At 43.2% G+C, this 14,264-nt stretch overlaps 1 protein-coding gene across 2 annotated transcripts in view; it reads right to left on the bottom strand.

Moving 5' to 3' along the window:
* Positions 1–10,661, bottom strand: part of ahr1b (aryl hydrocarbon receptor 1b) — a 75,840-nt gene extending 65,179 nt beyond the window's left edge. The window contains exons 1-3 of one of the 2 annotated variants that reach the window (XM_021608871.2): positions 10,009–10,661; positions 9,231–9,251; positions 8,937–9,127 (exon numbers count right to left, since the gene is read on the bottom strand). In XM_021608871.2, the coding sequence (XP_021464546.2) occupies positions 8,937–9,127; positions 9,231–9,251; positions 10,009–10,049 (253 nt within the window). In that variant the 5' untranslated portion in view covers positions 10,050–10,661. The remainder of the gene's footprint in view (positions 1–8,936; positions 9,128–9,230; positions 9,252–10,008) is intronic. The other variant, XM_021608872.2, reaches the window with a different exon arrangement.
* Positions 10,662–14,264: the final 3,603 nt, after the last annotated feature.

A 14,264-nucleotide genomic window follows, 5' to 3' on the forward strand; every position in this document is an offset into this window, starting at 1 on the left:
TGTTGATTTCAAAAAAGCCTTCGACTCAATTTGGCATGAGGGTCTGCTACACAAATTGATGGAAAGTGGTGTTGGGGGTAAAACATACGACATTATAAAATCCATGTACACAAACAACAAGTGTGCGATTAATATTGGCAAAAAACACACACATTTCTTCCCACAGGGCCATGGGATGAGACAGGGATGCAGCTTATGCCCCACCCTCTTCAACATATATATCAACGAATTGGTGCAGGCACTAGAAAGGTCTGCAGCATCCGGCCTCACCTTACTAGAATCTGAAGTCAAATGTCTACTGTTTGCTGATGATCTGGTGCTTCTGTCACCAACCAAGGAGGGCCTACAGCAGCACCTAGATATTATGCACAGATTCTGCCAGACCTGGGCCCAGACAGTAAATCTCAGTTAGACCAAAATAATGGTGTTCCAAAAAAGGTCCAGTCGCCAGGACCACAAATACAAATTCCATCTAGACACCATTGCCCTAGAGCACACAAAAAACTATACATACCTTGGCCTAAACATCAGCACCACAGGTAACTTCCACAAAGCTGTGAACAATCTGAGAGAAAAGGCAAGAAGGGCATTCTATGCCATCAAAAGGAACATAAAATTCAACAAACCAATTAGGATCTGGCTAAAAATACTTGAATCAATCATAGAGCCCATTACCCTTTATGGTTGTGAGGTCTGAGGTCCGCTCACCAACCAAGATTTCACAAAATTTGACCCATCCAAATCATGAGAAAACAAAAAGATAATTACTTGACACATTGGAAAGAATTAACAAAAAACAGAGCAAACTAGAATGCTATTTGGCCCTAAACAGAGAGTACACAGTGGCAGAATACCTGACCACTGTGACTGACCCAAACTTAAGGAAAGCTTTGACTATGTACAGACTCAGTGGGCATAGCCTTGTTATTGAGAAAGGCCACTGTAGGCAGACATGGCTCTCAAGAGAAGACAGGCTATGTGCACACTGCCCACAAAATGAGGTGGAAACTGATCTGCACTTCCTAACCTCCTTCCCAATGTATGACTATATCAGAGACACATATTTCCCTCAAATTACACAGATCCACAAAGAATTAAAAAACAAACCCAATGTTGATAAACTCCCATATCTACTGGGTGAAATTCCACAGTGTGCCATCACAGCAGCAAGATTTGTGGCCTGTTGCCACAAGAAAAGGGCAACCAGTGAAGAACAAACACCATTGTAAATACAACCCATATTTATGCTTATTTATTTTCCCTTGTGTACTTTAACCATTTGTACATTGTTACAACACTGTATATATACGTAATATGACATTTGTAATGTCTTTATTCTTTTGAAACTTCTGTATGTGTAATGTTTACTGTTCATTTTTATTGTTGATTTCACTTTTGTATATTATCTACCTCACTTGCTTTGGCAATGTTAACACGTTTCCCATGCCAATAAAGCCCCTTGAATTGAATTGAGATGGAGGAGGAGGGAACACGTAGGTCATCAGGTCTCTATTTCAACAGTAAGCTACAGTACAGCTTCAACAAATCGACAGTAAGCTTCTCTCTGGCTAAAATTTTTATCATGCTCAAAGTTTACCTAAAAGCTGGCAAAGCAATTAAGACAACTGTAAGCTGTGTTGGCAGGGGTCTGTTTTCCTCTACTCCTCACGTAAGACGGCCTGATCTGTATGGAAGCTTCAGTCTGATAAGTGACCAGGGCTGAGCTCAGTTCAACACACACACTGGCACGCACGCACGCACGCACGTAGACACACAAGCACACAAACACACTGGGCACTAGGTTCGGGCTTAGCCAAAATAAACACAGCCATTGTTGTGAAAATATGGAGGCCTGTGGCTAGTGCAGGGTGTGTGTCTGTGTGTGTAAGGGGGTTCATTGATGGAACATAACAACAGTGCTTCGTACACATACGTACGCATGCACGCATACACACGCACGCACACACACACATGCACACATACACTCACCTAATTAGCAGGAATGCATTCTATGGGATCAGGCATACCAGACAGTTTTTCCAGGAATTAAGAAAAGCTTGTTGACAGTCTGATGGTGTAAGGTAAAGAGCAGGAATTTGGAGAGAGAGCGAGAGCGAGAGAGAGAGAGAGAGAGCGAGAGTGAGAGCGAGAGCGAGAGAGCGAGAGAGAGAGAGAGAGAGAGAGAGAGAGAGAGAGAGAGCGAGAGAGACTATTAGTTCAGTTTCTTCTTCATCTGCTGAATCTCATTATCTCTCTCTCTAATAGCACTGGGCACTACAGTAGGTTGAACCATGAGAAAATAGGTCAGTTGATGGGAAGGTACACTCTGGTAATCACACCAAAGTGACCTTTTAAGACCAATGTATTCCTGGACTGGCTACCTTGACATAGCAGCAGAAGACTGGCCCTTTTGTGTCCACAAGGTTTGATTCTGGTGTGCTGCTGGAGTTTTTTCACCCATATCCCTTCTTCTTTTCATTTTCAAAGGAATATATAAGTGGATTAACCCTGTTGTTTTTTATTCCAAAATAATTTAATCCTCAACTGCTCCTTTTCAGCGTATTGTAATAACAGCACATTGGTAGGAATACATTGAAAAACAAAAGAGACTTTATTTTGTGACTCAGTTATGAGAAGAGCTGTTGAACAATATACTTATAAAAGCTATATTTCTTTCATATTCAAGCCTTGGAACTGAACTTTCTAGTGCGGTTTCTTTGTTCGTTTTTGCTCTCTAGCCATCCACTTATTTTGGCTTTTTAACTAGTTTCACATACATCTGTCCTGTTCTCTGGCTCCGTGTGGTCCACAATGTCCTCATCCATTACTTTCCCATTGGCTCTAGTCAATTCATCATGGACCAGTCATAAGCTCGTTAGCACAGGGCCTCCTCTCTCTCATGCAAAATCACAGGGAGTTCATTTACCAAAATGACCTGGAACCGTCATGGTTGAGACTCATTCAAATCAATCGAACCATGGGAGGTAAAAACACACCAGATCTACTCTACTCCGGCCACTGAGGTTTAGCTATCGTTGTAACTCAACACAAAGACAAGGCTGTGCCGTAAAGCTGTCTTAAGACAGTCAGGCACATTTGTAACCCACGTTGAGTGGGAAATCCATCCTTTGTGAGCGAGACAACCGTGGCAACGGTCTGCGGGAGGCCTTTACAACAGAGTGTATAGAGGAAACGTGGAGATACACTCAATTAAACAGAGCTTAGAGAGAGAGGAGGCAGGCACAGGAGGGGGTGACCGGGTTAGTGTGACGGCACAACGCAACCAGAAAATACAACAACACCATCATCACCTCATCTCCTCTAGTCGGAGAGACATCGAAAAAAAGGAATGCGCTTTCTCTATCAAACGGTATCCAGTCCGGAGGTCTCCAGTCTCCGGTCTCCAGTCCGGAGCCTCCAGAGACGGCCTCCAGTCCGGAGCCTCCATAAACGGCCTCCAGTCCGGAGCCTCCATAAACGGCCTCCAGTCCGGAGCCTCCATAAACGGCCTCCAGTCCGGGGCCCGCAGCGAGGGTGCCCAGCCCAGGGCCCGCAGCGAGGGTGCCCAGCCCAGGGCCCGCAGCGAGGGTGCCCAGCCCAGGGCCCGCAGCGAGGGTATCCAGTCCGGGGCCCGCTACGAGGGTGCCCAGTCCGGGGTCGGCGAAGTGGGTCCCCGCATCAGAGGTGCCAACAAAGAGGGGTGAGCCAGTGGTGGAGCGGGGTCTGCGTCCCTTCACCTGAGCCGCCGCAGTATAACACAATCTCAACACCTCTTTCAAATGACTAAGAACATTCAATAAGGAGGGCACAACGGTTGATAAATGAGTTTCAAATATCTTCTATTTACTTAGTATATCCTCATGTCTCTGAGGTTGCTTGAGGCATCATAGGCATCACTTACGACCAGTTTCATCTGAAGCATATTTGTAAATCTTCTCATAATTGAGTCTACCAATATCCAACTTTTAGTGCTCTATCTTAACAAACCTAACACAATGATTAATCTAAGCGCTGGCGGTAGCACTATAGGTTCTGAGGGGGGTGTCAGAAATATTTATTTGCTATTTTCACACCCGGGAATTATGAGTACAATAGCTGGCGGTGGCGTGAAAGGGCTGGGTTTTGATGAATAAACAAGCTGTAGATGTGACGAGGGCTTGGCCACACACTGGCTTAATACGGCTTTTGTCTCACGTTCTGTAGGTCATTGACGTCTTTGCGTTGTCAACTTCAATTCTGCTGGGAGCACGGAATATTCTTGTCCTGGTCCATTGTGGATTGATACTACAGTTAAATAGCATAGGCTACAGTAACGAGTAATAGCAAAAAAATAAACACACCAAAAAACAGTGTTTTCTCAATAGCCTACGTTGGGAGTGTTGGCAGCCAACATTGTTGTAATTGGCTTCAAGAGCCTACAAGTCTTTACACATTGCACTTCTCCTCAAGTAAGACATACTAGGCTCCCATGAATTGTATTGTATGTGTGAGGCACGTTCTCAAATAGCAAGATATAGCCCAGGCCTACCGTTGATACCGCATTACAGGACTGAATCATTTAAATACGTTTTGGAGGAGAGTGTCTTTGTTAACCCGGTGAGAGGCGCTCTTTGGAGATGGGGGTGGATACTGAACAAGTTAAATGAAGTATGCAGGTCGGCATATGGGTGCAGTATATTTTCAAGTCAAGGCACTCTGACGAATGAAGCATTAAACACCTTTTACGGATGGGCTATTTCGCAAGGCCGGGATAAAAAAAAAGACACGACGCATTGCTGTTGATGTCACGGCCGTTAAAAGAAGAGGACCAAGGTGCAGCGTGGTGAGAGTACATTCTCTCCTTAGTTGGAAAATGACGACGAACAAAACAATAAACACGACATAAACAAACTGTGAAGCTAAAGTCTAAGTGCCCTAAACAAAGTCAACTTCCAACAAAAGCAGGTGGGAAAGAGGGCAGCCTAAGTATGGTTCTCAATCAGAGACAACGATAGACAGCTGTCCCTGATTGAGAACCCTACCCGGCCAAAACATAGAACTACACAACATAGAACATAGAATACCCACCCCAACTCACGCCCTGACCAAACCAAAATAGATCTCTATGGTCAGGGCGTGACAGTTGCACCAGGCTTAGTAGCCTAGGCTTAGGGTAAGGGTAGCAGGGGGCTTTAATATGAAATGGAAAACATTATTTCTAAATAGGATCGGGTCAGAAGCATGATATGTTAAATGGCTTCTCTCGTTCCATGGCACTGTGTACACACAATGTACTAGCACATAGAGGCTGCTGCATGCATACAGACTTGAAATCATTGGCCACTTTAATCAACGGATCACTAGTCACTTTAATAATGCTACTTCAATAATGTTTACATATCTTGCATTACTCATTTCATTTGTATATACTGTATTCTACACTATCTATTGCCTATGCCACTCTGTCATTGCTCATCCATTTGTTTATATATTCCATTCCTTTCCTTAGATTTGTGTGTGTCAGGTATTTGTTGTGGAATTGTTCGATATTACTGCACTGTCGGAAATCGAAGCACAAGCATTTCGCTACCCTCGCAATAACATCTGCTAACCATATGTATGTGACCAATAAAATGTGATTTGATTTGACACCAAGGCCTAAATGTTTTTTAAGCACAATATTCGCACGTCTATACAAATTACTAGGCCTCTGTCAATTTTATCGTTGCCTATGTTTGAGGCAGGTTTTTAAAAAAAAGATATCAGCAGTTGATATGGAGGACTGAATAGTTTGGAGTAGCGTGTCTTTGGTAATCGAATGAGGTGCATTGTGAATAATGAAAATGTATGATGGAGAAAAAAAACGACAAAATATTTCAAAGCACTCTCAGTAGGCCATTTGAAACCCCTTTATTCATAGGTTACCTGGATAACGGCCAGGATAAAATACGCACCTATGCGATGCTGTTAAACCAGTCTTGATTAAGGTCAGGGTAGGCTATGTTTGGTTTCTTAATCAAATTAAATGAAATTGGGGGAAAACAATTGTTTTCGAGAACACACCTCAAATATTGCCACCCCTACCACCTCAGCACAAGGGAGATGATGTAAAGACAGATAAATTGCCGAACCTCGCGTTAGGGCTGGAAAATGCCCGTGTGCCAGTGATGACGAAATTGCAGACTAACGTGCGTTTGACACTTGCGCCTCCTTAGCGCCAGAAAGAAATAGCGGTTTAGTGTGTGAACATTTCTTTATAAACTGGTCTTTACACAATATTCAATTGTCACCACATGAATGATTTTCGACACGAAGCTGCACATCTGGAAACAGCTCAGCTGAGTCATGTCACAGCTTAACATTTACATGTGAGTCATTTATCAGACGCTCTTAGCCGGAGGGACTTACAGTAGTGAGTGCATGCATTTTCGTACTGGTCGCCCTGTGGGAATCAAACCCACAACTCTGACGTTGCAAGTGTCACACTCCACCAACTGAGCCACACAAGGCTATTACCATATCATTGCAAAACATGACCAAAAAACTAAAATAAGTCAGGATTTACGGTCTGGCTTAATTGTTTCCATCCTTATGTGACCCATACCCACACACCCACCCTTCCTGTCTCTCCCGCTCCTTATCCCTCTCCTCATCCCTCTCCCTCTCCCTTATCCCTATCCCTTTCCCTCTCTCTCATGACCACTCCTTCTTTGTGACAAAAACCCTGTAAAGATTTCCCTATGTGTACTCCGATGCCACTCTGAATATCTCCAATGGTCAGACTCATTAACAGCCTCTGTCAGACCCAGGGCACATTGGCAAAACCATTGAACTAATGATCTACCAATGTTAAATTATGTACAGTGCGAGGCTACTTGTACCTCAGTCAACCACCCATTGGTCAAAACCTATAAAAAGAAAGCCACGTCACATTCCATTACCCAGAATCCTCAGCCATCCTACTGCACAGCACAAATGCTGTGATGACGTATTAGTTGCCAGTTGAATCTAAAGAGCTATGCTGGCATGTTGCTAAACTTCCATTTTAAAATCACACAAGCTCTTCACTAAAAAGCCTGTAAAACATAACATAGCTCAACTAATTTATTTTTTCCTTTATTTAACTAGGCAAGTCAGTTAAGAACAAATTCTTATTTTCAATGACGGCAGTGGGTAGGAACAGTGGGTTAACTGCCTGTTCAGGGGCAGAACGACAGATTTGTACCTTTTCAGCTCGGGGGTTTGAACTTGTAACCTTCCGGTTACTAGTCCGCCGCTCTAACCACTAGGCTACCCTGCACATAAACTAGCATTTGTACTATTTTCACATAAATAATGGTTCACTGCAAAGGCTACACAAGAGTGGTATACCCATGTTGTACCCTTAGTTTGGGTGAACTGGTGCAAAATGGTGCCATCGAATGCAGGAAGACCCACAGCTATATTCTGTAACTAGGTTATATAGTAGCTAGCCATGCTCTACTCAAAACATGTGATCAGATTTGTATTCTTCCTTCAAGTGTTACACTGTTTATGTTAATTTACATTGCTGCTGATCTAATGCAGGTATACCATTTAAAGTGTTCAATCCATTTAATGAAACACAGTTCCTTCCATTTACATTTAACCAATTGTTGATCTATAGTGTCACATAACGTCAGTGAGCAGTGACTTTTATCCAAAGAGACTTACAGAGACAAGACATGTTCACCCGCGATCATATTGTTGATCACGGAAAAAAACGCCACGGGGGACTCAGGAGGACCCATCATACTCCATTACATTTAGGCCTTTAGTTCTTCTCCCCTCCTTTCATTCCTTCCAATATCCTTCTATCCTCCAGTTTATGTTAAGCAGTATGGTGGATGGGAGGGAAGGAAGGGACTTCCTGGGAGTCTCTGCTCCTGGTATATTCAATTTGAATAACTCCCTGTGGAGTCCTCTCAAATATTAACCCTGTTATTGTCTCTCCACAGACACACGCGGATCCAAACGCAAACCTCCAATCTCCCCGTCCACTTCCAAATAGACGGGGGGGGGGGGGGGGGGGGGGGGGGACCTACGTGACGTTATTCAGTTATTCAGATGAAATCTCTTAAAACCATAAACATTGGGTGGTAAGGTCCAGCAGTCATTGAGGTGAAACATCTCCACAATATTTTAGCTTTGTTCCGGTGTGCCTTGAAGATAGTCCCCTGAGCAATCTCAACCCTGCCCTTCCCTCCTAGCCTCACCTCTCCTCCGCAGCTATGCACTTTCCATTCCCCGTGCAGCATCTTCAACACAGCTCTTACCCACGGCAGAGTCGGGGTCATGCCCACTGTTTCCATTCGACTCACCTCAACAACCATTTTTAAAATCGACTGTCTAAAACAAACATTTTCCTCCCTCCGTCTTATAAATGATTGACGCTCATTTCCTTTCCATTATGCATGACGCATCACCAGCGCCAGAACTCAGCGCCGGCCCTGCAGCATCATCCTAAGACAGGAAGGACTGTAAAGGTGTGATTCGGACATAGAAAGTGGATAGAAATATGTTTCTGTATGCCATTGATGAGTTTATTGAGTAGTTCAGTGCTGTCTTTGCATCATGTATGTGGTGGTGTGTCTCGGGAAGAAAAGGTGAAAGGATATGGCGTTGCAACATTTCTTAGAAAGGCCTCGCCAAGACAACACACTTATTTAACACATTTAGAAGGAATTGGGATCATACAATCTAATACCTTATTTTCAGCACAAAGTCCAATTTCAAATAAATAATATCATATCATATATAATAACTATATTTTATTTTTAAGGAACTGTCCAAATAACTGGTCATATCTAAGTCACTACAGTGCATATCCTAAGCTTAAAACCTCCACACAGTTACCTGCAGCCAACACACACACACACACACACACACACACACACACACACACACACACACACACACACACACACACACACAATCACCTGAGAAGAAGTTCTTGGTCCTCAGGTAGCTCACACTGAGCCGTAAGATAGAGAGTTTATCCAAGCTGGAAGTGACCTCTTCTGGGAAGGGCAGTAGACTGGCCAGACGGTCCAACTCAGAGTTCAGACGGTCCCGGTGGCGCTTTGATGGGTTAGACTTGGCCCCTTCAGATGGAGCTGTCTGTTTCTCTCTGAGCAGGAGAAGAGACATGGGGTTTATTAGGGTTTATTAGGCTAATTCTCTCAATATTAATAAGAAGGTAAACAGTGGACATATTACCACTCAGTACTCACTTTTGGTCTTTCACTTCGATGCTAAATGATAAAGCATATAATTAAATATTGGTATTAATAATAATAATATAAGTTTAATAATAAATAATCATCACATCAATAATAATAACAATAATAACAACAATATGACTATAATTATGTTCTTATTTTCTTATAAGTTTACCTATTATTTTCGCTCCTATTTAGCTTATTTTTTTAACAGTTATAGATAAGCAACAATAACACTGTAAATACAGTGTAAAAAAAATATTAATAGTCAAGATACAAGTACTTGAACGTTTCACACGATACAATAATGGCACAGTGAACTATGAAAAATACTGAAACGAAAATTAATACAAAAGGCCTGAGAATGATGAGCACGAGCACTGCGTGCCCTGCACCTGTGCCCGGAGTACTGGCATGGGTTCGTTTGGATTCGAATGGAATCATCTCTCTCCATCTGAATTGAACATCACTTCAACCATTTGACCTCATCATGATTAGGAGTCAAATTATTATTTGTTGTTATTTTTTATTCAGGACATTATGCATCATTATCCTGACACAATATACTATATAGGATAAACATACTGCTTATAATATATAAATATCCAAATCTGTCTAAACCAAAGAATATTGAAGATATATACATGCTATTTGGATGGATCGTGAGTGACTATCATGTCATATAGCGTTGTTTCATATATTATCAAATAATAAAAAATAATAACGTTATGGTGTGCCATTTTAGTTCATTTTGCAAGCCAATGCAACGTTTAAAAAAACTCTCACTTACTCTCTTTGCACCGGTTTTCTTCTTTTCCGTCCAGCATACATGGTTGAGGCTTTACTGCCGTATAGCCGAATTATTCAACGTTAAGGGAAGACCGAGCCGACCTACATAAACCCGGTAATGGTTGTCTAATAACCCATCTACTCATCCCCAGATCTTGTCCAGAAGGAACACTGTTTTCAAGAAAGGATCAAGCAATGCACCGATGAATCAGTCCTCTTGTCCTACATCAATGACGTTGATGTTTGTCAGGCGGTTCAAATAATTACGGCCACAAACTAATACTGACAACGATTGTATAAACGCTAATGCATGCAACTAAACGCCGTATCACAATGAAATATAGTTTTCCAACAAATAAGCAATGCTAAATTGACATTCGTCAAAAAGTGTCAGCAGCAAGTGCATCCCTTCCGCGGTGTTTAACCGGTGCGTAAAATGCTGTTGACATCCGATATTAAATGCCTTCCTCGTCATGCAAAGTCCATGTCATCATTCGTTTCGATACAAAGTTAAAATTAGTGGGAAAAAAATAGAAGAGGAAATAATAACGACATTGAAATATGTTGCAGTTTTTTCGCTAACGCATCTTTGCAAATCTCCTCTTGTGGCACGAGCAGCTAAAGCGCGCTCTCAAACTGAGTCCACAACCCCCTTCACAACCCAGTTAGGCCGGGGTACACGCATTGGACTGGACTGACCAGGAAACCCGCACAGATTTGTGCAAGAGCGCGCAAGGATCAGAGGTGGAGGCGCGCGAATCAGAGGCCTTGAGTTAGAGGGCGCGCGCAAGGATTAGGCCTCAGGTTAGAGGGCGCGTGCAATTAACATAAATAGGATCAGCACAAGGGTCCATTTGGTCACTGGCACAACTTGTCAACTATTTGTGAAGTTGGTTGGCTATTAGGCTATGCAATTATATATTTAGTGAAGTTGGAAAACCTTTCAGAAGTTTAAATAAATAGACAGGCATGACTAAATCTTGATTTGCTCATTTTGGTTATGCTCTTTTATTACTAAAATAACCACGAGGACCTTTCCTCAGGTGAGATAAGGAAACTTCAAAACCTTCCAAAAAAAAATATATTTTTATTTCTTTCTTGTAATAGCCCCAATTTTTTTTCTACCTGTTTCAGTCCAGAATTACCAAAAAAGTGAGTTGTGTGCAAACATGTAAAACCAGAAGGCTTGTGGTAATGTTATGTGAGTATGCTCCCTCTAGTGACCAAAATGAATATGACATAAAACCGTTTCATAAGTGGCTGGGTCAAACGACTACTTCTACTTTTACAGATGACATAACATGGCATAAAGTAACATAGCATAACGTAACATAACATAGCATAACATAACATACATCTTTTAAAAATGTACATCTTTACAGATAAAATAATGATTGGAAATAAATACTTCAACTGCTCCCTCTCCTCCTATCCTGTGGGAATCATGAAGGCCCTCAGGCATAACGTATCAAAAATATGCAAACATAGAGCAAATCAGAAGGGGGCAAATAATTTTTTGCGGAACTGTAGCTTATTAACAGAATACTCCAAATGTACCACAAAAAGGGTGAAAGATAAATGGGAGAGGGATCTTGGGACCCAGATCACAGAAGATCAATGGTCTGAAATGAATGAGCAATCCCAGAGAGTTTACATTAACACAATATACAAGCTTTGTCAGTACAATTGTATTCATAGAGCTTATCTTACACCTGAAAGAATGAACCTCTTGTCCCCACACTGCCCTCGCTGTAAAACAGAGACATGTTCTCTATTACACAGGACATGGGCTTGCTCTGAACTTGGTAGCTGGAGATTGAAAGTATTTTACACAAGGTCCTTCATAGGGAAGTACATCTAACTTCCATGATGACGATCCTTGGCGATCTATATACGATTTACAACTCACCTCTCAGAGAATTAAGAATGTATTTATTTAGCTTCGCTATGACTGAGGCCAAAAGATGTATAACTTTTAAGATGAACCATGAGGATCCTCCCCATATCACTCAATGGATTAATGAGGTCAGCCACTAGGAAAAATAAAATATGATATGCAAGGTGTCCCACAGTCCTTTCATAAAACTCGGGATTCCTGGATAGAATACATAGAGCCATTATAACATTTGATCATTGTTGGGTGTATGGTGTGTGATTTGAGGTAACATCTTGAACAGAGTACCCCAACTTTTGGCATGCGAATGGTTATATTTGGTCTCCCAAGTTTTCTGAGCAAAAAAAACGTCATTTGAAATCTGTTGAAATCATTTGAAATCTGTTCACAAGTATTCCCACGGATAATAGAGAGACATACTGTATGTGATTGTAAACAAATAATAATAATGAATAATAATTTATTGGATTCCAAAAAGCACTTTTCTACCAACTGGGGTACTCAAAGTGCTTTACATAATAGGGGGAAATTTGTAGCACCCACCTCAGCGCAGCGACTATTTTTGTGCCAGAACGCTCACCACACATCAGCTATCAGGTGGAGAGGTGAGGAGTGATGTATGCCAATTAGGAATGAGGGGGATGATGGAATGTGGCCAGGTTGGGAATTTAACCTTGACACCGGGCTGAATAACCCTATTCTTACAATAAGCAGCATGGGACTTTGAATTGCCACAGAGTCAGAGACACCCGTTTTAACATCCCATCCGAAAGACGGCGGTCACATCTGCTCCTGCTCCTCCCCTCGGGCGTACGACGTTGCCAGAATGCTAACCTCCAGTCCTGGGATTAATCAGTACGCACACCTGGCACTCATCATTACGCGCACCTGGCACTCATCATTACGCGCACCTGTGAATCATTATGATTCACACCTGGACTCCATTACCTTCATCATTTCCTCCCCTTTATATGTCACTCTTCCAGTTTCATTCACCAGTTGGTATTGTTCTTGTGTGTTGGCATTCTGCCTTATGTTAGTGGCGTGTTCTTGGTTTCCTTGTTTTATTAAAATGTCTCACCTGCTTCCGACTCACCGCCCCGTCATCACAGAATACCAACTCAAAATATGGAAGCAGCAGGACAACCGGACATCTCCCAGACGATCAATGAACAAAGTGACCTTCTTCGTCAACACCATGACCAGCTGGCTCAACTGGGGACGGCCATGGAAGATGTTCTCCGCAGTCTACAACGTCTCAACAGCGGAGGATATTCTAGAGCCAGTCTACCCAACAAGTCAGCACACTCAGCCCATTCAGCAACCCGCTAAGCTCAGCGACGCCCGTCTATCCCTCCCGGAGAAATATGAAGGGACACCATTCAAATGCAGTGGCTTCCTCCTTCAGTGCTCCCTCTATTTCGCACATCAGATGGGAGCTCCCACCACCGAGATGTCTAAGGTTGCCACGGTTATTTCTCTGCTGACTGGGCAGGCATTGGAATGCGCTACGACTCTGTTTAAATGTATTTTCAATCATCCCGAGGAGGGCAGAGAGGGAGGTGAGTGTCTGCTTCTGCTCCAGCTTCTGCTCCTCAGACAGCTGCTGAGTATGAGCTTACCTTCCGGACCGTAGCAGCTTCCAGTGGGTGGAATGAGCCGGCGCTCAGCACGTTATTTAGAAGAGGTCTGCGCGAGGAGATCCAGACGGAACTGGCCTGCCGAGGTGACAACCTTACCCTGGACGCACTCAATGCGTTGGCCAGCCGTCTGTAAAACAGCCTCCGGGTGCGTCGGCATCTACATCACTTCTCTCCCCCCTTCGGCGAGCGTTTGGGATCAGAGCCTGAACCCATTGAGGTAGGGGTCACACGCCTTCCCACGGCGGAACGACGCAGACGGATGCTGCTGGGGCTCTGTCTGTACTGTGGCCAGGGCGGGCACAAGCGACAGCTGTGTCCATTACTTCAGAATCCAGGATCCACTAGAGCAGAGGGACGGTCACCTGATGTTACATCCCCTGGACCAGGAGTGAGTATTCCATCAACTGCTCTTCCTGTTAGACTCATTTTAGTACCCATCACTCTGGCTGACTGTCCCTCAAGCCCTGTGTCTACAGCTTTAGTGGATTCTGGCACCGTGGGAAACTTTATGGATCAGACCCTTGCCTCCTCTCTCAATATTACTACCTACCCACTCTCCTCTCCTTTTCCGGTTCAAGGTCTCGACTGTCGGCCTCAATGATCCGGAACTATCACACACAATACCCAACCACTCACCCTCACCGTGGAGCCCAATCACCAGGAAAACATCCCCTTCATCACCAATTCACAAGATCTTCCTCGGCCTACCGTGGCTTCAGC

This window comes from Oncorhynchus mykiss, chromosome 7, assembly GCF_013265735.2.
Source record: "Oncorhynchus mykiss isolate Arlee chromosome 7, USDA_OmykA_1.1, whole genome shotgun sequence".
NCBI classification, from domain to species: Eukaryota; Metazoa; Chordata; class Actinopteri; order Salmoniformes; family Salmonidae; genus Oncorhynchus; species Oncorhynchus mykiss.